Source organism: Silene latifolia, chromosome 1 (assembly GCF_048544455.1).
Source record: "Silene latifolia isolate original U9 population chromosome 1, ASM4854445v1, whole genome shotgun sequence".
Lineage (NCBI taxonomy): Eukaryota > Viridiplantae > Streptophyta > Magnoliopsida > Caryophyllales > Caryophyllaceae > Silene > Silene latifolia.
Window position 1 is genome coordinate 176,517,968 of NC_133526.1, and position 22,467 is coordinate 176,540,434.

At 32.3% G+C, this 22,467-nt stretch overlaps 1 protein-coding gene and 1 long non-coding RNA gene across 2 annotated transcripts; one reads left to right on the plus strand and one right to left on the minus strand.

Moving 5' to 3' along the window:
- Positions 1-2,552: 2,552 nt before the first annotated feature.
- LOC141612479 (uncharacterized) lies at positions 2,553-5,300 on the minus strand. Its single transcript, XR_012529110.1, has 2 exons — positions 5,250-5,300; positions 2,553-2,771 (listed from the first exon to the last, which is right to left on the minus strand). It is a non-coding gene; the product is annotated as an uncharacterized LOC141612479 (long non-coding RNA).
- Positions 5,301-9,426: 4,126 nt separating this feature from the next.
- LOC141612386 (peptidyl-prolyl cis-trans isomerase FKBP15-1) lies at positions 9,427-13,268 on the plus strand. Its single transcript, XM_074431151.1, has 6 exons — positions 9,427-9,630; positions 9,722-9,771; positions 10,780-10,842; positions 11,286-11,376; positions 12,629-12,733; positions 12,978-13,268. The coding sequence occupies exons 1-6, from the start codon at positions 9,585-9,587 to the stop codon at positions 13,079-13,081; spliced, it is 459 nt and encodes a 152-aa protein (XP_074287252.1). The 5' UTR covers positions 9,427-9,584; the 3' UTR covers positions 13,082-13,268.
- The last annotated feature ends 9,199 nt before the right edge of the window (positions 13,269-22,467 follow it).

Genomic DNA, 22,467 nt, shown 5'->3' on the forward strand with positions numbered 1-22,467 from the left:
CTTCCATCTTTACCTATTATTTAATTATGTATTTACATTAGTAGAAGTTCAAGAGAATGAAAAACTAATTAAGAATTCATTAATCACATAGTTAAAGAATCTTTATATTAATTTGACAAATTTTAATCACATAAATTCATATAGTTAATTTACTCATTTTTATGTTTTAATATTGGGGAAGGGGAAGAGGCGTATCAAAATATTTAATGTCTTAAAAAATGTATAAATATACAAGTTTTCTCCCTCTTTCAATATCATATTCTCTTTGCCAATATTTTCGTTTATTAGTTTTTTTTAAAATTAATATGTTTATATTTCCATATGCTAATTTAGGTTGACAAAGTTATATTTATCATTTAAAATATTTTAATATTCAATATAGTATTATTTTACAGTTCAATATATAATTTTTTTTGTATTAATTAGTTTTTTTTAATTGGTGTATTGTCGATATGAGATTTTAAGTTACTAATAAAAGTGTTTGGATTTGCAGGTTTACTTGCGTCAAGAGTTTCGACACTTGCAACTAAGCATTTGATCCATTTGGCCCTCATTTAGGTTAATATTTTTGGTTTGATTAATTTGATTGCCACTAACAAATGCTAAATTTTGTGAGTTTCATTTAAGCAGAAACATGTGTATACATTCATGTTGAGGTTCTACTTAAAATTCCATTGTAACAATGCGAAAGTGTAACAATTCTCAAACTATGATAACAAATAACTACATCAACTAAGGGTATTTTCTTATTATATATGTGAGTAATTAATTTAGGTGATGGTTTATGCTCTTGTAACTTTCATTCCCTTATTCATGACTTCCAATATAACACATTTGGTTTATTATAGCTTTATGGTTTCCTATTCTTTTCACTTGATTTTTAATTTTCTAATACATTTCATGTAAAATATTCAATTTTATAAATAATGTCTTGTCATTTAAGTTAAAGTATTTGTATTTTTAATGATGTTTTGAAACATAAATTGGTGATTAAATTTTCATCAAGGTGAAATTTGTTGTAAACTTGACTTTGTGATATTAATTGATATTTATATGTATATATATATATATATATATATATATATATATATATATATATATATATATATATATATATATATATATAAGTGACTCTTACTCTACAAATATGGTGGATATTAGTGCTTATTGTCTATTAGCTTTTCATATTCTATCAATGGACAAATATTTGTAATGCATATGAGCACTAAATTAGGCCAATTCCGTACCTTATGAATTTTGGAAATTTTAACCCTCTCACGATTAATTTTTCTCTATTATTCCAACTTAAATTTTCAAATCACAATTGTTGTGAATCCTCGATATTAAGATTGTTGGTTGTAAATAGAAAAAAATAAGAGAAAATAATTTCCATGAACATACAAAAAAAAAAAAATTAGTTTTGTTGCCATGAGTTACAAATGCGTATTTGACTACATTTCTCTTTGTTTATTACAATTTAAACTTTGAAGCAAATTAAATAACACTATTAAGCCAATTTTATAATATAGAAGTCTCACGAATTATTGGTAGTTATAAATTGGTATTCATAAATTTTGACATAATTGCATACAAAATTATTAATGTATTCACCTTTTAATTAATTATTCATGCATCTTAACAAATACCATGATCTAAATTGGGGATGGCGGGAAAGAGCATAAAACGGTTGACCAAAGGATCCGAATGACAACAATTTAACCTTGGCGAGATCTACAGTTCAGGCAAAAAACGGGACTAGCAATAAAGAGACAAAAAATGAAGAACGACTGTTGTTTTGTGTTGGTTTCACGGACAGAGATACAACCAAATTTTAAAATGAAAGCGGGAATTCAAAATCGGGTTAGTTCTCATAAGTCATAACCAACCAAAAAGCAGAAAAGGAGAAAATAACGACAACAAAATAATACCAATTGGGCCTCCAAAATGGACAAAAAGGGGAAAAATGAAATCGAAACAAAGGCTTACGGAAGGAAACCCAACAAAGAAACTTAAAACGAAAAAACCCGTGATTCTCACGGGTCCCAAAACTAGTTACAACATAAATATCTTTAAGTTTACATTATAAAAAATTTAAAAATTTGATATTCTCATTGTACTTTATAAGTGAATCAAATAAGATCCCACATGACCATATTTTGTCTTACATATTGCAAGAAATCGTAAAGATTCTATTCGTTCATGAATAGTGTAAAAAAAAAAAGGAATGTTGTATTTGGTCTTGAATCGAGCGAGTATAGTATTTGCTCATTATTATTAAACCGGGTTAGATGTCGAATTATATGCGAAAAATATGGTGTATTTCTAAGTATGTTATTTGTCCCACATTAAAAAATATGTTGGTGTGGTGAATATATTACGTATAAATAATAGAATTGTCTCACATCGAAAGTTTAGCATAAGGTGGGTGATCATATGATTATAAATAGAAGTCATCCATAGAACCTAAATACCAACCCAAAATGTGACACCCCTCGATGAGGCATCAAAAGAACTATTAAATCTAAGCGGAAAAATAAGGGATTTTTAAAACCTTTAAAGTTTAAAGTGTGAAATCCACCATAAGTGATCAAACGAAAATGAAAAGTAAGATGAATAAGTTTTACAATTAAAAACGAAGTGCGTTGGGGAAAAGATATCCCACGAATAAACACAAGTCTAACGATAGGTGAGTCTAGGCAAACTATAACTAAGGTCCAAGGTTCAACGTTCTCGCTAGCTCACACGTCTTCCCCATAATCTGCATCACAAACCTGTCATTCATGTAAACATGAACGCCACAGTCAGTGGGGAGTAACTCAGGGTTCTCCCAGCCACAATATGTCAAAATGCACATAAGCAAGAACTTAATTAAACATATTGATCATGCATCATACTTGAATAATATGAACAAGGGAATATAACGATAATCATAACGAGATAGGCATATTGCATTCTTAATGAGATAGGCACATTGCATTCTTAATGAGATAGGCATGGTACATTATATTAAACATGTATTCAAGGTAACCAAAACATGGATATGAGATTAGGCATCGAATCATATGAAGAAGGTAAACAACGGATCAATTGAATAGAAAATACATGGATGGAAACCAATAGCCATTACTTGAAAACCTCTTAACAACCATAGCACGGGACGTGGCTACTAATGTCACATTCATACTTATGGCTTGCATCTCACCATAAGAACGGATGGGAACATCAATCCCGGCGATCATATCGCAACTAGGGGCTTGCATCTCACCACTAGTATCCGATAGGACCAAGACTCTCACAAACAATCATAGAAGACGTGCACTCTCGTATATAAGAAAACGCCAATGACCATAATCAGCAAGACATTTACAAAGGCTTTGACTCAAACAAGACAGACCCCTAGACTCCAACCTCTTGGTAGGACGACGATCATAATACGGTCCTAGTCTAAACCTGGATCCAGAATCTCGGGATGGGCGACACCCGATTCGACAAACGATACCAAATCGTATCCAAGACTCGGAACATGGCACGCACTCGTATCCAAAGGCCGAGTAACCTCTAATCGGAGACATGGCACGCACTCGTAACCCAAGGTCCGAAGTAGAGGTGATCATGGGCTGGGCCAATGCGGGCTTGGGCCGGGCCTTTCTAACAAAAGCTGCCCATTTTTGTGGGTCGGGCCGGGTCGGGCCAAGTGCGTGGGCTTATTTAGCAAGCCCAAACCCGGCCCTTATGGGCTAATGCGGGCTTTTGGGCCTAAGTGGGCTTTTTCGGGCCCTAAAATTTATGACTTACCTTAGGAAATAATTAGCGTAATACCTTCAGTTACAACTTTTAAAATATACATAGTGTATAAAATTGTACAAAATATGATGAAATGCATATGAATTGCTCTCTAAAATAAAATAAAGACAAACATCGCCACTTTAGAATGCTTAATCATGAATTCGTAGATATGATTTATAATATGTATACCTTGTTTTATAAATCTAAAAAAATATACTTGAATTTGTAAAGAGTTGGGTATAACTTTAACGCTACTTTAATAGGTTTTATTTGAAAAAATATTCATTATTAATAAATATGGGCCGGGCCGGGCCAAAATTTGGGCCAAATGCTTGGCCCAAACCCGGCCCCAAAATATTTTGGGCCTTTTTAGGCCGGCCCATGGGCTGTTTTGGGCCAAAACTAAAGGCCCAAACCCTTCAAAAAAGCGGGCCGGGCCGGGTAGGGCCAATGGGCTTGGGCCATTTGATCAGCTCTAGTCCGAAGAAAGGCGGAAGGATAACCCAACCTGGGAACATGGCACGCACTCGTACCAAAGGCCCGAAGGGTAAATAAATAAGGAATGTCAAGTAGTCACACAATGTAAATCGTCGCACTTGGGTCTCAAATACGAGCAACCATGATTGCACGAATATAACGTAAACAATTCATGTGAAGCATGTATAAGTATAAGAGTATAACAAATATCAAGTACTCCCATGATAAAAGAGTCTCAACACATCATATACAAGCATTAGAACCAAAGTTAAGATGCATACCCAACAAGAAACTCAAAACCCAATCTAAAACAACAAGTTTAGTACTCGACTACAACAAGGGTCAACTTCAAACGGTCATAACTTGAGTTCTATACATGATAATGAGGTGAAACCAGTTGGAGGTGATAGCTTATCCTCTTACGGTTCTAACGGTAGGTCATAAGCCTCAAACAAACAAGTAACGAAGAAGTTATGGCCATTTTACGAAAACTGGTCCAGGCTGAGTGCGCAGCCTGCGCCGAGGTGCGCAGCCTGCGCCGTGGTGCTGATTTGCACGACACAACCAATTCACCTTCATCCCCAAATCATTTTTTTATCATGCCATTACAATCCTAATTCCACCATATATTACCCAAGCAACTTTATACAAGTATTAAGGGTGAAATCAAAGCATAAAAGAGGGATTAAAACACAAGGTTCGATTCAAATTCAAACAATTCCAAACTAACAAATTCGTGACATAATTAAACACAATTATTAAGCATGAATAAGACGGTTTCTTTACTAATTCATCCATATAAACATTCATGTAACCCAAAGGATTGGAAATTCCTTCAACTAACCATGAGATGGTTTCTCATACAAACTCATTCAACAACAAACATGTGAAACAAGAAAAGATTCAAACTTTAACATACATATGAACAAACTACAACATATAAACACACAAATTTGACATAATGTCGAGTAACCCATCACCGTTACCTTTTTGCACTTAAATCCACAAAAGACTCGTCTACCTTTCAAGAATCCACTTAGGGTCAACTAAACTTTCTCCTAAACATAAGAAAACACAAAATAAGACTAAGAATCAAAATTAGAAAAAGGGTACCATGTGTAATATGGGTCGACAGCCCTAAATAAGGAGGAAAATCGGATCTTTTCTTACCTAGAAAGATGGAGGGCGATGAGAGGAAGAGATAGACGCGAAAATCACTTGAATCGGATAAGAATTGAGCAAGTTATGGTGTTTTGAAGATTTGTAAGAGGAGAGTATGAAAACGGTGTTTGTGTTTGTGGTGGTGTTGCTGAAATTGTGAGGAAGGAGGAGGGGTTAGGGTTTCCCTCATTATTTTGATGAGGAGGAAGGAGTAGTAGGTGAGTCCATTGGTCATACTAGGCCCAATAAGCAAAATTGAGTCGATATACACATGAATTTACGTCTCAAGCCCACTACAACTCAAGACGGAGAATATTATTATTATTATCATTATTATCCGACCAAAATATTTATTTTGTATAACTTAAGCTTTAAAAATATAATATTTATAAAAATCATGTTTAATAATGAAATTAATTAAATTAAATAATTTAAAAATATAAGTAAGACCATAGAATGGTTAATTAAATTATAAATGTCAAAATGGAAAATTCGCAGGTGTTACAATCACCCCATCTTTTTAAAAAGTTTCGTCCTCAAAACTTGAAGGTAGAAAAGAAAGGTTATAAAAAGTAAAACTGAACTTTTAAAATTGGTAACCAAAACATTAAAAGGTTACTTATCGTAAGAATCAAAATCCTTTCAGAAGTCTCAAATAAAATTTTCCTACAGAACCAGATTCTCATCAAAGGAACGAAAATGTTCTCGTTGCGTATTCAAGAACATCACATTCCAAATTGAAGATATGGTCAAAAGCAAATTATTTGTATAAATCGAAAATCAAAATACTTTCAAAAACATTAATGAAGAGTTTTCAAAGTATAAGTCTCATTCATGGAACGAAATTGCTCTTATCGTGCACACAAGAACGCTAACTTTCCAAGTCAAAGACAAATTTAAAACAAAAATCACTTGCCGACAAGCGTAGAACAAGTTATTAAACGTTTCAAATAACGAGTTCTAACATCCGATCAACGTCAAAATCGAAAGAAAAAGGTAATTCACTCAAATTTTCTTTTGCCAAAGCCAAATTAGAGATAGAGGTTTCACTTTTAAACTCAAATGGAGTCAAATTTCCGAAAATATAGTATTAAACTCTGACAAAGGAATCATAAGTAGGTCAAAGTTAGTTAGAAATTGAGCAAAATTAAAAGTAACTCGGGTTTAGCAATTAAAATCAATAAAAAGAAGTTGTACTCATAGAACAAAAGGAGAACTAAATCAAATTCCCATTTTCAAACCTTTAAAATAGGTAGGGTTTTATAAAAGTAGCATAAACTTTTAACATTTTGATGAGGAGGAAGGAGTAGTAGGTGAGTCCATTGGTCATACTAGGCCCAATAAGCAAAATTGAGTCGATATACACATGAATTTACGTCTCAAGCCCACTACAACTCAAGACGGAGAATATTATTATTATTATCATTATTATCCGACCAAAATATTTATTTTGTATAACTTAAGCTTTAAAAATATAATATTTATAAAAATCATGTTTAATAATGAAATTAATTAAATTAAATAATTTAAAAATATAAGTAAGACCATAGAATGGTTAATTAAATTATAAATGTCAAAATGGAAAATTCGCGGGTGTTACACAAAACCTTCGGAGTCTCTTAAGCATTGTCTTGGAGAGTTCTTAAGAATTGATATCATTATCTCCACGGTATAATATATGTATAGTTTTTATATTATGTCCAATTGATGTTTATAATTTTTATATATAAAAATTTATACATCTCATTTAGCAAAAAACTAACATAATTTTTTTTTTAAAAAAATTATATAATTAGATTCGTGGTAAATAAATGCTAGCATTAGAATATAGTATCATATTATTTGCACATATTTTAATAATGATAATAAGTTAAAAAAATGTATTATACGAATATTAATAAATAGTATAGTTAGATGTTGAATTAAGTGCGAAAAAGATGGTGTATTTATAAGTATATTGTTTGTCCCACATTGAAAAATAATGTAGGTGTGGTAAATATACTATATATAAATAGTTGAATTATCCCGCATTGGAAGATTATCATGAGGTGAGGTATCACATGATTATAAAGTTGAGTCATATTTGAAACTTATGGTTATCAACCCAAAATCTTTTGAATCGCTTAAATATTATCTTAGACAGTTCTTATAAGAGTTTGTATTAACGGCAAACCTTAGTTACAACAATATCATACAAATACTAATCACGTAGATATTTATAAAAGCGATTATATATTACTATATTAGTGATATTATAATGTTTATTTTAAGACAATCAATAGTATAATAAATTTATTTAGAACAAAATCATAATTAAAAAATAAAATGGGTGCTAATTATACATAAATTGGTTATTAATGTGTCATATATAATGATAATCTCTGCACTAAAATAGAAAATTTATGAATTATAATACAATTAAGTGTTGCATAAAAAGATCTTGAATCCACAAACAAATCAATAATGAGTTTTTTTTTACTTTGATAAATAATAGAATTAAATCTTTTTAACTTTCAAATATAGGTAATTATTATGCCTCATTACATTTGAGTAACTAAAACACATCATAATTTTTAACCATTAATCAAAATCGCACCAAAAAACGAAAATATTTTGCATTTGTTTATACATTTTATTGCTCCCTCAATTACATCTTAAAAGTCGTGTTAGGAAAAAAAATGTAATTTAAATCATATCATTTGTACATATTTTAATTATGGCAAAAAAATGGAAAAAAACGTACGAATATATAGAGATAGTATAATATTTTCTCATTATTAAATCGGGTTGGATATCGAAATAGGTGCAAAAAAGATGGTGTACTTTTTCGTGTGTTATTTGTCCCACATTGAAATATAATGTAGATGTGGTAAATATATTACATATAAATAGTTGAATTGTCCCATATCAGAAAATTAACATAAGATGGGGTGATCCTAAAAATTAATTTAGGAAAGTATCATAAATAATATTTTTTGATTTTAAAAATAAAGTGGAGAGTCTTTTAATTATTATAATATTTATTTCCTATATTATATGCAACTGGTGTTTCTAATTTTTATATAAAAACTTTTACATTTCATTTGGCAAAAAAATATCGTTAAAAAAATTATGAAAATCATAATTTGATTCGTGGTAAAAATGCTATCATTAGCGTATAGATTTCATATAATTTGTACATAAATAAAATTGTGTACTTCTTAGTATGTTATATGTCCCACATTGAAAAATATAGGATTATATAAAAATAATAGAATTGTCCCACATCGAAATATTAACATAAGATGTGGTGGTCTTATGATTATAAATATGAGGCATCTTTGGAACTAAAGTATCAACCCAACATCTTTTGCGTTTCTTAAATAAGATGTTTTGACTTTTGATCATATCTAAATAAATGATTAGACATACGATGTATATATTAAGATCTTATAACCATTTTTTTTGTTATTAAGTTAGTTACTCTGTTGTAACGCACGGGCATCCAAACTAGTAAGAAGTATATCCATGTTAAACAAGTTTATGCCGAGGTACAACTACCTGAGTGCATGGGAGATGACAAGCGGTCAACCAGCAAAACGGAGGTTAACGACTAGCCCACTTATTTCTTTAAATTGAGGTTTTGTATAAGTACTTTAAACAGGGTCTATATCGGGTTAAATTTTCTTAAATTTTAATGGACTTGGTTTGGATTAAAAAGAACGTAGGAAGCTCCGAAAGAATACAAACAGATGGTCGCCCTATTGGCCTACTTAAGCTCAAAAAAATTTATTTCTTTCATTTTTTATTTTCCTCAATTTCAAATCCGTTTTGAAAATGAAATCACTACATCTGTCCATCATATAGTAACGCCTTTTCACATAAACCTGACAAACTGACCCAAATCTAAATGACTCGGTCTGAATAACCCGACTTACACTTGAACAAAGAATTTGAAGTTGACTCGGAAATTAAATTGACCCGAACTAAATAAATTAATAACACATTGCACAAGAGTGAAATATAGAATGACTCGAACCAAAATAACCTGACCCGAACCGACAAACCCAAACCTGATTATTCAGCCCATTTGTGCCAAAAGATATTGGTACTTTAACAGAACACCATGAGGCATAGAGGCATAGTAAAGAGAGATCTTAAGCTTAAAAATTCAAGAATCAATGGCGAAACTAATTTATGTTCTACTTCTGGTATTCGTCACACTAGGTACATTTCTCAATCCCATTTTTATTTACTTTATTTTGTAAATTAATGGATCTAATTTTCATGAATTATCCTGTTCCTGTTTTGTTAACAGCTTGTGCGAAGAAATCTGGGGATGTTACTGAATTACAGATCGGTGTCAAGGTATTTTCCTTTTTATTAGTTCTTATTTAAGACGGTTGTAAGCGTGAAACGGATCTAAGCCGACCCATGTGATTGGTTCGTAATTAGCATTAGTTTGTGTTAGAGATATGTTTTTGGATACGTTTCATGCGTACACAAATTATACGGCCTCACTCACACCGTGAGACGGTCCATTTCTATAATTTGTGTAAGGCAGTAATTATTGTGTGAGATGGTCCAATGATTATAATGCTCATGAATTCATTCATTATGTGAGTTAATTGATTTTTTGATCTATTGAATTTTGTCTCTTCAATTGATTTTCTGATTCATTGAAGGGGTGAGTTTGTAGCTTAATCGTGCTTATTTAAGATCTAACTTCAGTTTCACAAGTTTATTGCAAATGATGAGGTCTTAATGTTATTGTCATCATCATTGTTGTGATAAATTTGTTGGGATCATAATTCAATTTCACTAGTTTCCGTCCCCGGTTATCCTGTCAATTATGTGAAGTAGGTTGAGTGATTTAAGCCATTTGGAATTGCTGGTTTATTTTGAATTTGGAGTGACTATTTATGCGTTGGATGTCGATATTGACCATTTTGGCTAGGGGTAGGTTTTGCTTATGACCGTCTTAAGTTAAGACCTCTCACCCTTCTTTCACTTTAGCCTTATTTAAATTGATTGTGAGAGCTATCTTAACATAAGACGGTCTTAAACAAGAAGGTAGGTTGGCTAGTACCCATTTTCAGAATGTTATTGACCATTTATCGTTGACCGAGATCCTTTTTGTTATATGGAACACGTAGATCATTAGTGGTCATTTTTAGGATTTTTAGCAACTCTTTTTTCTTTCAGCTGTTAATTTGTAGCGTATCACTCTTTAAGTCTCTAACCAATATGTATGTAATGTGCGCAATGAGCTAGTGGTCTAGCAACAGCCGCTTTCTCAGTTTTGCCAAAATGCACCTATGGCCCTACCTCTGGACTTGTTTCTAGATAATCACTTGAGTTTGTTCATTGTCGCAGCATAAGCCAGCAACTTGTGAATTCAAAGCCCACAAAGGTGACAAAATCAGGGTTCACTATCGGGTTAGTTCTTAACTTGGTTGTACGCTTCCGTTTCTGAATTTTACCTGATGGAATCTCAATTGACGAGTTAGGATTTGATATGCAATTTTAATAAGTAGCTAGTGCCTGGTAGCAACTGAAGGGCACTAATAATGATTTCGAGTGCATTTGCGCAAGCTTGCAACTAAATTAGAATGAATGCTTCAGCTACTACATAGATGCGAGTTGCCGGAGATAATACTTTTTTTGTCCATTTCCCTTCTTTGTTCTTTTTTCATCTGGCCTATCAGTTCACCTAAAATGTGATCTATATATGCAACGAAACAACGAACAACCTTCTTCTCTCAGTGCAACGACAATGATATCTTAGCCTATAGTATTGGAGTTGTTGGTGATTATATTTAGGCTTTAAGTATGTTTTTGTGGCTGACAACACTTCTTATGCTTGTCACCTAATGTTGCAGGGATCTCTCACAGATGGCACTGTTTTCGACTCAAGTTTTGAAAGGGGTGACCCAATCGAGTTCGAACTCGGTAGTGGCCAAGTGATTAAAGGTACCAAGACTTTGGGTAGTTTATATCTGTTAAATGGCTGATTGTTACTACCTTCAACTCAGATTAAACATTCTACTTTCCTATTTTTGAGACCCTGGGACAACCATCTTGTATACAAAATGACCAATTTGTCTTCATAAACCAAATTGTAGGTGGATTTGACAATAAATCAATTGCTTCTTTTAGTAAATTTACATCAACTTGATTACTTTTACATTTATTTATTGAACTCCCTTACTTTTGCAAAAAAGCACTAGGGAGTTTAAACCTAGGTGAAGAGAGGATTTGATTTGTAAGGACATTGAGAAGCATGATACACCGTGCATATTCGTGTCCTTCGGGGTCTTTTAATGTGAAGTAGTCACATGGTGCACAGTGCAGTTTTCATTTGCGTCATCCAACTCTGTGTTTTAACATAGGGTAAGCCTTCATAGGTCGAATGCCAATCATTTCCCTTTCTTATCCCTCATCTTCATGATGAAATTTTGTTTCACTTTTCTTACCCAAGTTATATTTTCCCTTAACTCGCTATTTCTGTTGATGCCACCCAGGTTATCTTTCTGCCTTATACCCTTACATTATTAGGGTTACTTGTGTATATCCGACCCCTCTTTACCCTGCCATGAGCCTCTCTTTCAGGCTCTGGGGTAATGTTGGTGTTTATTGTTGACATCTCGTGAATTTAGTTTATGACCTTGTGGGTTAATGCTTTGGGCAGTTACGGTAATTGTGCGCATGTCCTATCTTGCCGACTGTTTGGATAAGTTTTTTTTTTTTCCAATTGATTAATGTGAAGCCTTGCTTAGTGTTTGGAAAAACCATACAATGAATCATAATTGCAAAGTACTAATTATGCAGATGAAAGTTTGCTAATCTGCATCCAATGAAAATATGATAAATCCTTTAATGGCCTCTTACAGATGCATGCACTTCTAGAGTTCTAGTCGCCAATCATCTGTCGACGTTGTTTCCCTATCTCAATATTAGAAAAGTTTAAATGACTTAATTTAGTATGACTCACAATTTTAATAGTATTGGCTGTTGACAAGCCATGATAGAATCCTACGTCATTGTACCGTCTGTCTACCTTTGAAGCTTGCTATTTGGGACCGTCTCTGAGGAGACTTGCTCTAATTATAATGCTACTTCAGTTGAGAATTGTTTATGATTCTTTTTTCATATGCTCACAATATGTAACAGCATCTAACAAACCAAACAACTTACTAGTGTTTAACAATCGTTGCAATGACAGGTTGGGACCAAGGACTGCTGGGTATGTGCGTAGGCGAGAAGAGAAAATTAAAGATTCCTTCAAAACTCGGCTATGGTGACCAGGGCTCTCCTCCAAAGATTCCAGGTATAAGAATCTCTCTCTTGGTACCTTCACTCTTGTATTATCCTTATTTAACTAAAACGCGGAGTTGTGCACAACACTGCTTTCAAAGTTTCAAACTGTATATCTGATATCTTAACCTTTTATGACCTCCGTGAGGTTTGTGGTTTGATTCTTACTAGCGTATTGTGCGCTCATTTGAACAAAAAAAAAACACTGATCATTTCATTTTGTGATGTCTAACTGCCCTATCTTTGAATGCATTCAGGTGGAGCAACACTTATTTTCGACACTGAGCTCGTTTCAGTCAACGGTCAACCACCCAGTGGCTCAGAAGACGTTGATGAAGACGCTGATGACAGTGAACTATAGACAGGATCAAGCACTACAAATTGCAACAAATACATTAGTACTTGGAGTCATTAGACATTTAGTTTTCGACAGAATTTTCCAAGCTTTGTTGGTGCCTGCCTAGTCTTTTCGCTTGTGGATGTCATATTCGGTATTCTGACTCGACTCTGTTTTGACAACAAAGCTATATGCAAACTTCTTCCCAGTATTACATGACTACAGATTCATACAGGTTAGGTTATCATGCCAAATAATAAGTTCAATTTTTGCCATAGAATCAAAATCAATATGATGATTGCTGACATTTTAGGCCAAAAAACGGGTTCAACGGCTTGTTCCCTAATTACTTGCATTTTTGCAAATTTTATGGAATTCAAACAAAGAGTCCTTGTGGTGGTACACAATTACTTGCTTGATGTGCCATGTTGAATTCCAACTAGCACCGTGCTAGTATTGATTCTCTGCAATGTAGCTTAGTATTCCATAGCCAATTGACACAAATTTACGCGTCAACTAACTTAGCTAATAGGATTAGTGTCAAAATACGGGTAAAAATATGTTACCGGGCCTCTTTCGTTTTCAACTGGGATCTCTTTATCGGACGAACTAATCTCGTGCCTCAAATTCACAAGATACAGAAAGGAAAAGATATTGTATCAAAGCATCATATATAAAACAACACAAAATATAACCAGAATCAACAACATTCAAATCAGAGGATATAAAATATAAGGGTCTTTTTGAGAACTACCACCTTTGTACTACACTGTTTTAAGAACTACTACCAAAATAATTTATGTTTAAAAACTACTACATGTAAGTTTAATTTTTTTTTAAAAACACTACCAAATGTCATCCAAACCCAATAAAACACATTTTCAGCCATTTATTTTTGAATTTTCATCTTAAGTTGTTAATTTTATCCCTTTAACACTACCAACACTACCGTTTGTCAATCATTTTGAGGCAAAATCACTTCAACCTAGCTTCATCTAATTCACCTATCTAACATAATCAAGGTAAAAAAGTTGCTTAAATTTCATCAAAGTAACTGGTTTAAGGGATAAAATTTACTACTTTAGATGGAAATTCAAAAATAAATGACTAAGATTGTGTTTTATTGGGTTTAGATGAGATTTGGTAGTGTTTATAAAAAAAATCAAACTTATTGATAGTAGTTTTTAAACGAAAATTATTTTGGTAGTAATAACAGTATAGTACAAAGATAGTTGTTATCAAAAAACCCAAAATATAAATATTGCACTCTTTATAAATTCTTTTTTAAAAACTTTCCAAATAGTTTTTAAATTATAATTAGGGTTTTTTGATAACTACTACCTTTATACTACACGGTTTTAAGAACTACTACCAAAATAATTTTCGTTTAAAAACTACTACCTGTAAGTTTAATTTTTTTAAAAAACACTACCAAATCTCATCCAAACCCAATAAAACACAATTTTAACCCTTTATTTTTGAATTTCCATCTTAAGGTGTAAACTTTATCCCTTTAGCATTACCAATACTATCGTTTGCCAATCATTTTGGGGGAAAATCACTTTAAATTAGTTTTATCTAATTCATCTATCTAACGTAATTAAGGTAAAAAAGTTGCTTAAACTTCATCAAATTAACTAGTTTAAGGGATAAAATTAACAACTTAGGATGAAAATTCAAAAATAAATGGTTGAGATTGTGTTTTATTGAGTTTGGATGAGATTTGGTAGTGTTTTTTAAAAAATTCAAACTTATTGGTAGTAGTTTTTAAGCGAAAGTTATTTTGGTAGGAGTTCTTAAAACATGGTAATACAAAGGTAGTAGTTATAAAAAAAACCTTATAATTATTCCAAAATAAAATATACTTCATTCATACTCATTCTAAAATCTCAGGGACGACTCTACTACGAGTAGATTATATCGCTTATTTGGTCAACTTTCCGACCTTGACTTGAACAAAAGGCATGTTATCACAGTTGGAAAAAAAGCGCACTGCATAGCGCTTCCGGTATCAGCATTGTGAGGCAAAAGCAAGAGATGTGTTTCGACTTTTGTCCTACAGAAGCAACTGGGCTCATCAAAACAAACTCATACTTTTAAGTGCATAGCACTGATCTTCTTTGCCCTTACTTTCACAATCTTGCTATTTATAGCACAATCGACACATTTTCAATGAAATCCGACGACACATTTTCCTCTTCAACACGATAAGCCCGACTAGTCTTTGGCATCCTTGTAATATACTACTTGCCTTCATGGTATCTAATTTTTCTCCAATACAACACAACAATAACCACACATGGGAAAATGCAATACAACACCAATTATATGACTCCTCTGAAGGGATCTGTAACGATTTTCAACAAATTTAAATTACAGAATTCACAAGATCTCATGCATGTTAAGTATTAAGATTAAATAAAAGGGGTGATAGTACAAATATAAGGGCCATTTTCCCGTTCTTTCTCCGTTGAGGTTTTGTCTTTTAGAAAAACTCATCTATAAACATCTCCCCTTATATATCTACTAGATTTAATGCCCGTGCGATGCACGAGCCATTTGGTAGAGTCTTTTGTATTTTCTATATATATAAAAACGTTACTATTTAGCTCAACTTTGAGAACAACTTATTTTAACAAAAACAAATGTATACGCCTTTGAGCCCGTGAAGATAATTGAAATTGATTTATGAGTTGTTTGGTAGATACTTCTCAACCAGTATAACTAAAAAGTTCTCGACATTGTAACAAAAAAAATAATCAAATTTTTTATATTTTATTTATTGGGGTAGCAACCTAAGTCCCACATTGGAAAAAGAAGAGAAGTTTTTAAGAGATTCACCATTCCTTTAGTATGAGACGTTTTGAGAATGAGCCCAATAACAAAACAATGCAGGTTTGACCCAAAGCGTATCATACTAATATGCCGATGTGGTGGAGGCGGCAGTCCAAACATTATTAATCATAATCATAAATTCATAATAGACTATCAAGAGAAGGGTTTGAGATTGTCGTATTATATATATAACCGGAGAAATAGGAACATACATCGGATGTACTACCTCGGACATCATTAGTTTTTGAGCATATGTGTATTTTTTTCTGAGTTTTTTGAAATTTATAAGTTACATTTTAATTTTTTGACATAAAAACTCAAATTTAACCGAGTTTATATATATAATGTTTTTGAGTTATATTGTAATTTTTTTTGAGTTTAAGCTCTAATTGAATGAACTAATAAACTTTATAGTAAAACTCAAAAACTTTAAAACAAAACTCGAAAACTTTATTATAATGCTCAAAAACCAATTGGTGGTAATACATCGGATGTGTAATCCATTTACTAATATAACCGTGACTGAAATTAGTAACTTGGTTTTTTAAAGTTCATTCTTAGCTTCATGCGTTGAGATATTTTCGCTTAGTTGTGAATAATTAGAGTGACGTTGGCGTTTAAAATCAGATTAATTGTAAGTAGTATATGGGTCTTGTTCTTAGTGTTGTTAACCCATATAAATTATTATCGTAGACTAATGGATTTACAATTAAACATGTTGGTTATTATCAAATAAGCTATAAGCTAATGGCAATAAATTGAGCAATTGTGTATATATTAGCTAGTAAGTGAAGTAATACTGCAAATCTGCAACCTATAAATATCAAGAAGATTAGCACAAAGTTAAGGCGAAATATGAATTTCTCTCTATTGTATTTGTATATGACATGCCAACATGCCACACTGGCTCTAAATTTTTGTTACAAATCTAACGAAACAAACTTGTAAATTTTTTGTCTCAAAAATAAAAACTCCTTTTATAAATAGTCAGTTGTTATTATAATAAATCTTACTTCCTTTAACAGGTGACATTGTGAGTAAACATAATATAATTTCCTTATTATAAATTAAGAGTAATCAACTTCGTATACATTGTTTATGGCCGGCCAATTGTTTATTAATCTTTTTTTTATTCATAGCAAAAAAAGTATATTAATCAAAGTTAAATAAGGAATTTGTCCATTGATTTCTATTAAAATTGATTTCATTATACCTATTTTTTGTAAGTGTTATTTGATATTTTATTAATGAATTGATATTTCCGTAAAAAAAAAAGTTAAATAAAAAATTAGAACGAAACCGAGGGAAGTAAAATTTATAGCGTTGTGGCAAGTCACACGTATAAGTAAAGAACTTCTATGAGAGGGGTAGCATGATACGGAGTACTATGTTAGAGTAATACAAACGTCAAACAATTTGTTTCTATAATGCCTCCCACTTAGTGAGATCCTTGTTGATACAAAATTTTAAGAAATAAACTTCATTAGTATGGTATACATTAAGTACTTATGGGAAGATCATGAGTTAAAACGAAAGAATAAGCTTATCCTTGCTTTCTCCGTCTCATTCATTTGTTAATAATTGGGACAAAAAAAGTATTACTATTATCGATTATCGATTATCGATTCTACTCGTATTATGGCATATATATTGTAATAAGGGACCAAATACATACAATATGAAATATGAACAACCGATGTAACTGACCATTAGTATTAATAGTCAATCCCAAAAATTAGACAACAAAGTTGTAACATCATATAGCACTAATTAAACTGATTATAGAAGTACATGCTTAAAATTCTAAAACTTTCTGTTTAAATAATGACAAAATATTGTAGAATCCTAAATTCAACCAACTTCTGTAATACATATACATATTATATACGGAGTAATACATATATGTATTACTAAGAAGTGATGTCCTGATCCTATTACATTAGTACACAATAGCGTAAGAGTTAGATGGAAATAATTATGCAAGAAAGAAGGAAATTGCATATGAACTCATATACTAACACATCTATCAAATCTGATGTTTCCCAAGAGTAAGAGAAATAGAATTTGATAACGTATAGAACATTAGTGTATACTCCGTATGTATGACTAACAATGCCACAATGGTGACAATTCAAGATATGCTTTAAAACAATAAAATTAACTGCTAATCATTGAAACTTTGAAAGTATTTTTTGTTAAAAGTAATAAGCCTCTGGATCGGGGGAAGGAAGGTTGTCAAAGCACAAAAAGTACATAAACATAAGTATCAAAAACATAACCGTAGAAGGTTACTATTATTATGAAAAGGAAATTGAAGTCATAATAAACTCAAAGAAAAATTCAACATCTCATATAGGTGATTAAGAAAACATGTACCGTAGTCCATAGTCCGTAGTCCGTAGACCATGTAAAGTACTCCACAATAATGCAATTACTGTATAATCAACTTAATTTACCTGCAAAAGAAAAATAAAAACATTAATGTCAATCATACTATAGTAAGGTTTACAACAAAAAATACAGACAATAATTAATATAAGATGCAAAAAATTTCACAAATTTAAGATTAAAATATTAGCAGCCTAAAAAGAACAAAGAAGTGTTGTTAAAGAAGCATTGCGTAGGAATGACTATGACAATCATTGAATATTTATAATGGCATCAATGAATTTAATGTCTAACGGGAGTTTGTCTTAGAAGCAAACTATTGGAAAAATATAGAGTTGATGTTATACTCAACTTTGTTTTATATGTTGCGTGAGATCAATGTTTATATTCTATAATTTATTTTAATGTATTTAGATAGTATGCAAAAGCTGGATTCTCTATAATCGCTCGAAAAAAGCTTACTTTAATAATATAGACTAGATGTAATGCCCGTGCGATGCACGGGCCTATTTGTAATGCTCTGTCGATGCCCGGACCAATTTTTAATATCCTATGATTACGACGTACTCCCTCTGTCCCGGTCATTTGTTGTCCTTTTCTATTTTGGGGTGTCTCAGTCATTTGTTGTCCTTTCTATTTTAAGAATGAACTTGATGAGTAATTTGATCATTCACACTCAATTTGTTCCACTTGTCATTTAGCTATTGGTCCTCTCCTCTTTTCTTGGTCTTTGTGCCAAAACCAAAGGACAACAAATGACCGGGATGGAGGGAGTAATAATAATCCAAAGCCCTGTTTTTGACCTTAATTTTGCTGAATTGAACTAAGCTTATAGTTTTGATCCTATATAATAACGGTATGCATGAGAATATATGCATACGTTTTGATAATATGGTTATTATAGTCATAAAGATTAGTTGTATAGGAATTCTAACCTACAATCACTAAATTAATCTCTTAAGCAACTTCCGCAATATTTTTTTTCCGACTCCATTTTCGTTGGAAAATTGGAAATGAATACATTGTATTGAAGGTTAGTTTTATACTTTTATGTAACCAATATTGAATGAACAAACAAAAGCATGCATAATCAAACAGTATATATGAGGACTAACAAAATTGTACTTCGTATGAAAAAGACGTAAATAAGAGGTATACTCTGTATCAACCAAAGTTAGTTTCATTTTTAGATAATTGAGGATGTTTGAATGTGTTTGGTTTTGTTTTTTTTTATATCTATGGTATAAACAATTCATTGCTCTTTGAAAGCTGTAGTTTTGTAAAAGCCATGTACATATAGATTAGCCAAGTTAATTCTTAGCATTTATGAAATACAGTTTAGCAATTATACATGACAGTTGACGCATCTTTAGGATTAATAATAAAAAAGATAAAATGTATTAAGAAAATCATAAACTCGTATATCCGTATAGTAATAGATATATTAACAATTCAAAAACTTGCTAAACTGATCATATATTGATTGTCTCGTGATTAAAGAGGATTGAATGTTTAAATTAGATAAGGGTACAAATCATTAAAACCGTAAATAATACTCCGTACATATTTATGGAAAGAGCCCTTGAATATAGAATCCATTTTTGAAATAATGGTCAAAAATAAAATATTCGTCGTTTTGGGTCGGTTTTGAAAATATTTGTCAAAATGGTGTCCACGTAGGCTCGGGATTTCTGGACCTAAAACACGCCACTGCCAATGGCGTGTTTATAATGAGTACGGAAAGAAACTTCATTAAAAAAATGGACTAAAACAAACACGCCATTGGGAATGGCGGGTTTCGGAGGGGAAACACGCCACCCCTAATGGCGTGTCTTATGTAATTTTTTTTTTTTTTTTTTTTTTTAAAGTTCAGTCAGTTGTGGAAAAAAATTGTTGTAAAGACACGCCACTACTAATGGCGTGTTTCCTTCACAAAACACGCCATTAGTAGTGGCGTGTTTCAGGTGTAGAAATCCCGAGCCTACGTGGACACCATTTTGACAAATATTTTCAAAACCGACCCAAAACGACAAATATTTTATTTTTGACCATTATTTCAAAAATGGACTCTTGAATATATGAAGCCTTCAAGAATCATGAAGGCGAAGCGTAACAATGTAATGACAAAATCATAGGAATTGAAATAGGCTCCCTCCATTTACACATACCAAATTATGAATACGAACTATAATGTGTGTCAATTGTCAACATCCTAACTCGATTTAGTGTACCCATACTGCCATACACACCTGCTATCAAACAACAAATCATTAAATTAATAACGAAACTTAAGATACTCATTAAGTATAGAAATAATATGTGGTACATATTAATACAATAACTAAGAAAAAAAACTATAAAGAACATATAAGAAGAACAAAAGATGTATAACAAAGTGTAAAGCGATATCATCAACATATTATGCTGTCAAACTTAGAATAAGTCTATAACTAAAAACGTAAAGTATCCCAATAACGATATGCAACAGCAAAAGCTAATATATAAAGAATTCGATATTGGTCCTCCCTGAGTCATCTGCGGCCGAAACTCCAATAACTGAGCACCGTACTGGTACGTGTCGTTAAGCGTATACAAATTAATAATTTATAAACCTTACTCTTGTCTAAGTTTCATATCAGATTTAGGTAGTATAGAACAAGTAAGGGTCGATCCCACGGAGAGATTGGAAAACTAATTAACTATGCAGTAATATTTACAAACTAACTTACATATTCACATGCTATTAACATATTTATGGAATTGGGGGGGTTTTAATTGGTGATTTTAAGCAACCTAACCGTAACTAATTCTATTATAGTAAGTGAAACAAGCAACTCAGTTAAGCTCATAATATTCCAGTTACATGTCGATCGTCTAGCAAATATTCAGTTTAACAATAGGTTAACTGTAGAGAATTTAGCCGCTAAATTCTCCCTACCAATCCTTACTTTTAATCGGTAGCGAGCCGCTCGACTACCAATACTAACTAACCAATTACACGCAAGTTTCAAGGTTCCGCAAATTGACTAGCCGCATTAAGAATTAGAAAGACCTCATTAACCATATTAATTACCTAAGTGTTGTCAATACTCAAGCAATTAACACATCTAATTATACTCCCAGTTTAGTCTAGTGACATCATTGCAGTCCTAAAATAAACTAGTCGCTACTCGGTTAATTAATCTAACGCCGCGCCAAATTAATCAACTAGCAATTGGTTTGTACCATCCACGATTAAAGCGAGTATAATGAGAATACCATAAAACGAATATAGCTTAAGACGAAATTAACGATTAATAACTGAAAGATTAGTTCAACAAGGTTCCAAAATCCACAGCAACAAACTGAAATTAACTAGTAATTAAGATGAGAACTAATAAATTGAGTACAGAAAACCGTCCCTTGTTTCGGTTGCAACGCCTCCGCAAGTCAGGCCTCCTATCTTCCTCCGGGTCGGAGCCGCTCCACCCGTTGGACTGCTCCATCTTGAATTACATCATCGTCGATTCCCGTCGCCGGATTTGGGGTTTATTCTGCGTATACTTGCTTGCCTCAATTAGGATAATGGAATCGGGTATTTATACTTGACCAAGGTCGGTGTTTTTGGTAGATTCGGGATAAATTTTGCAGCAATATAGGATAGATTTTGAGCATACAGAATTTGACAGTAGGTAGAACTCGGAAAGAATGAAAATCCGAATTGATGGAGAGTTTTCATGTTTCCAGTAGCTCCGGCCATATCCATTCTTCTGTTCTTATCTAAATTTCCTGACACTTCTAACCTCTTAAGACACGGGCTGCGTGATTAATTAGATTACGTACGTGCCTGCTTGCGAGCTTCTTTATTTCTTTGTTTCACTTCTTATTTTGCTCCTTGGTTCGTTTTACACATCCTCGCGTCATACTTTTGATCCACTAAGCGCGTCATTCGGCCCGTTCTCTTCCGTCTTGTAATCTGCTTTACCAAAACACATTAAATAAGCCCATTTGCATTTAAATAATAATAAGAGTAATTAAATCTCGAAATTAACGAATATATACTAATTTAGCTCAAATAATGCGAAAGACGACACTAACAATATACGGATACGGGATAAAAACATATATAATTATGGGCTTATCACGTACTTTAGTCTTCATATATATTTCCTGCGATAAAGAGAAGATTATTCAGTAAACCTATTTTA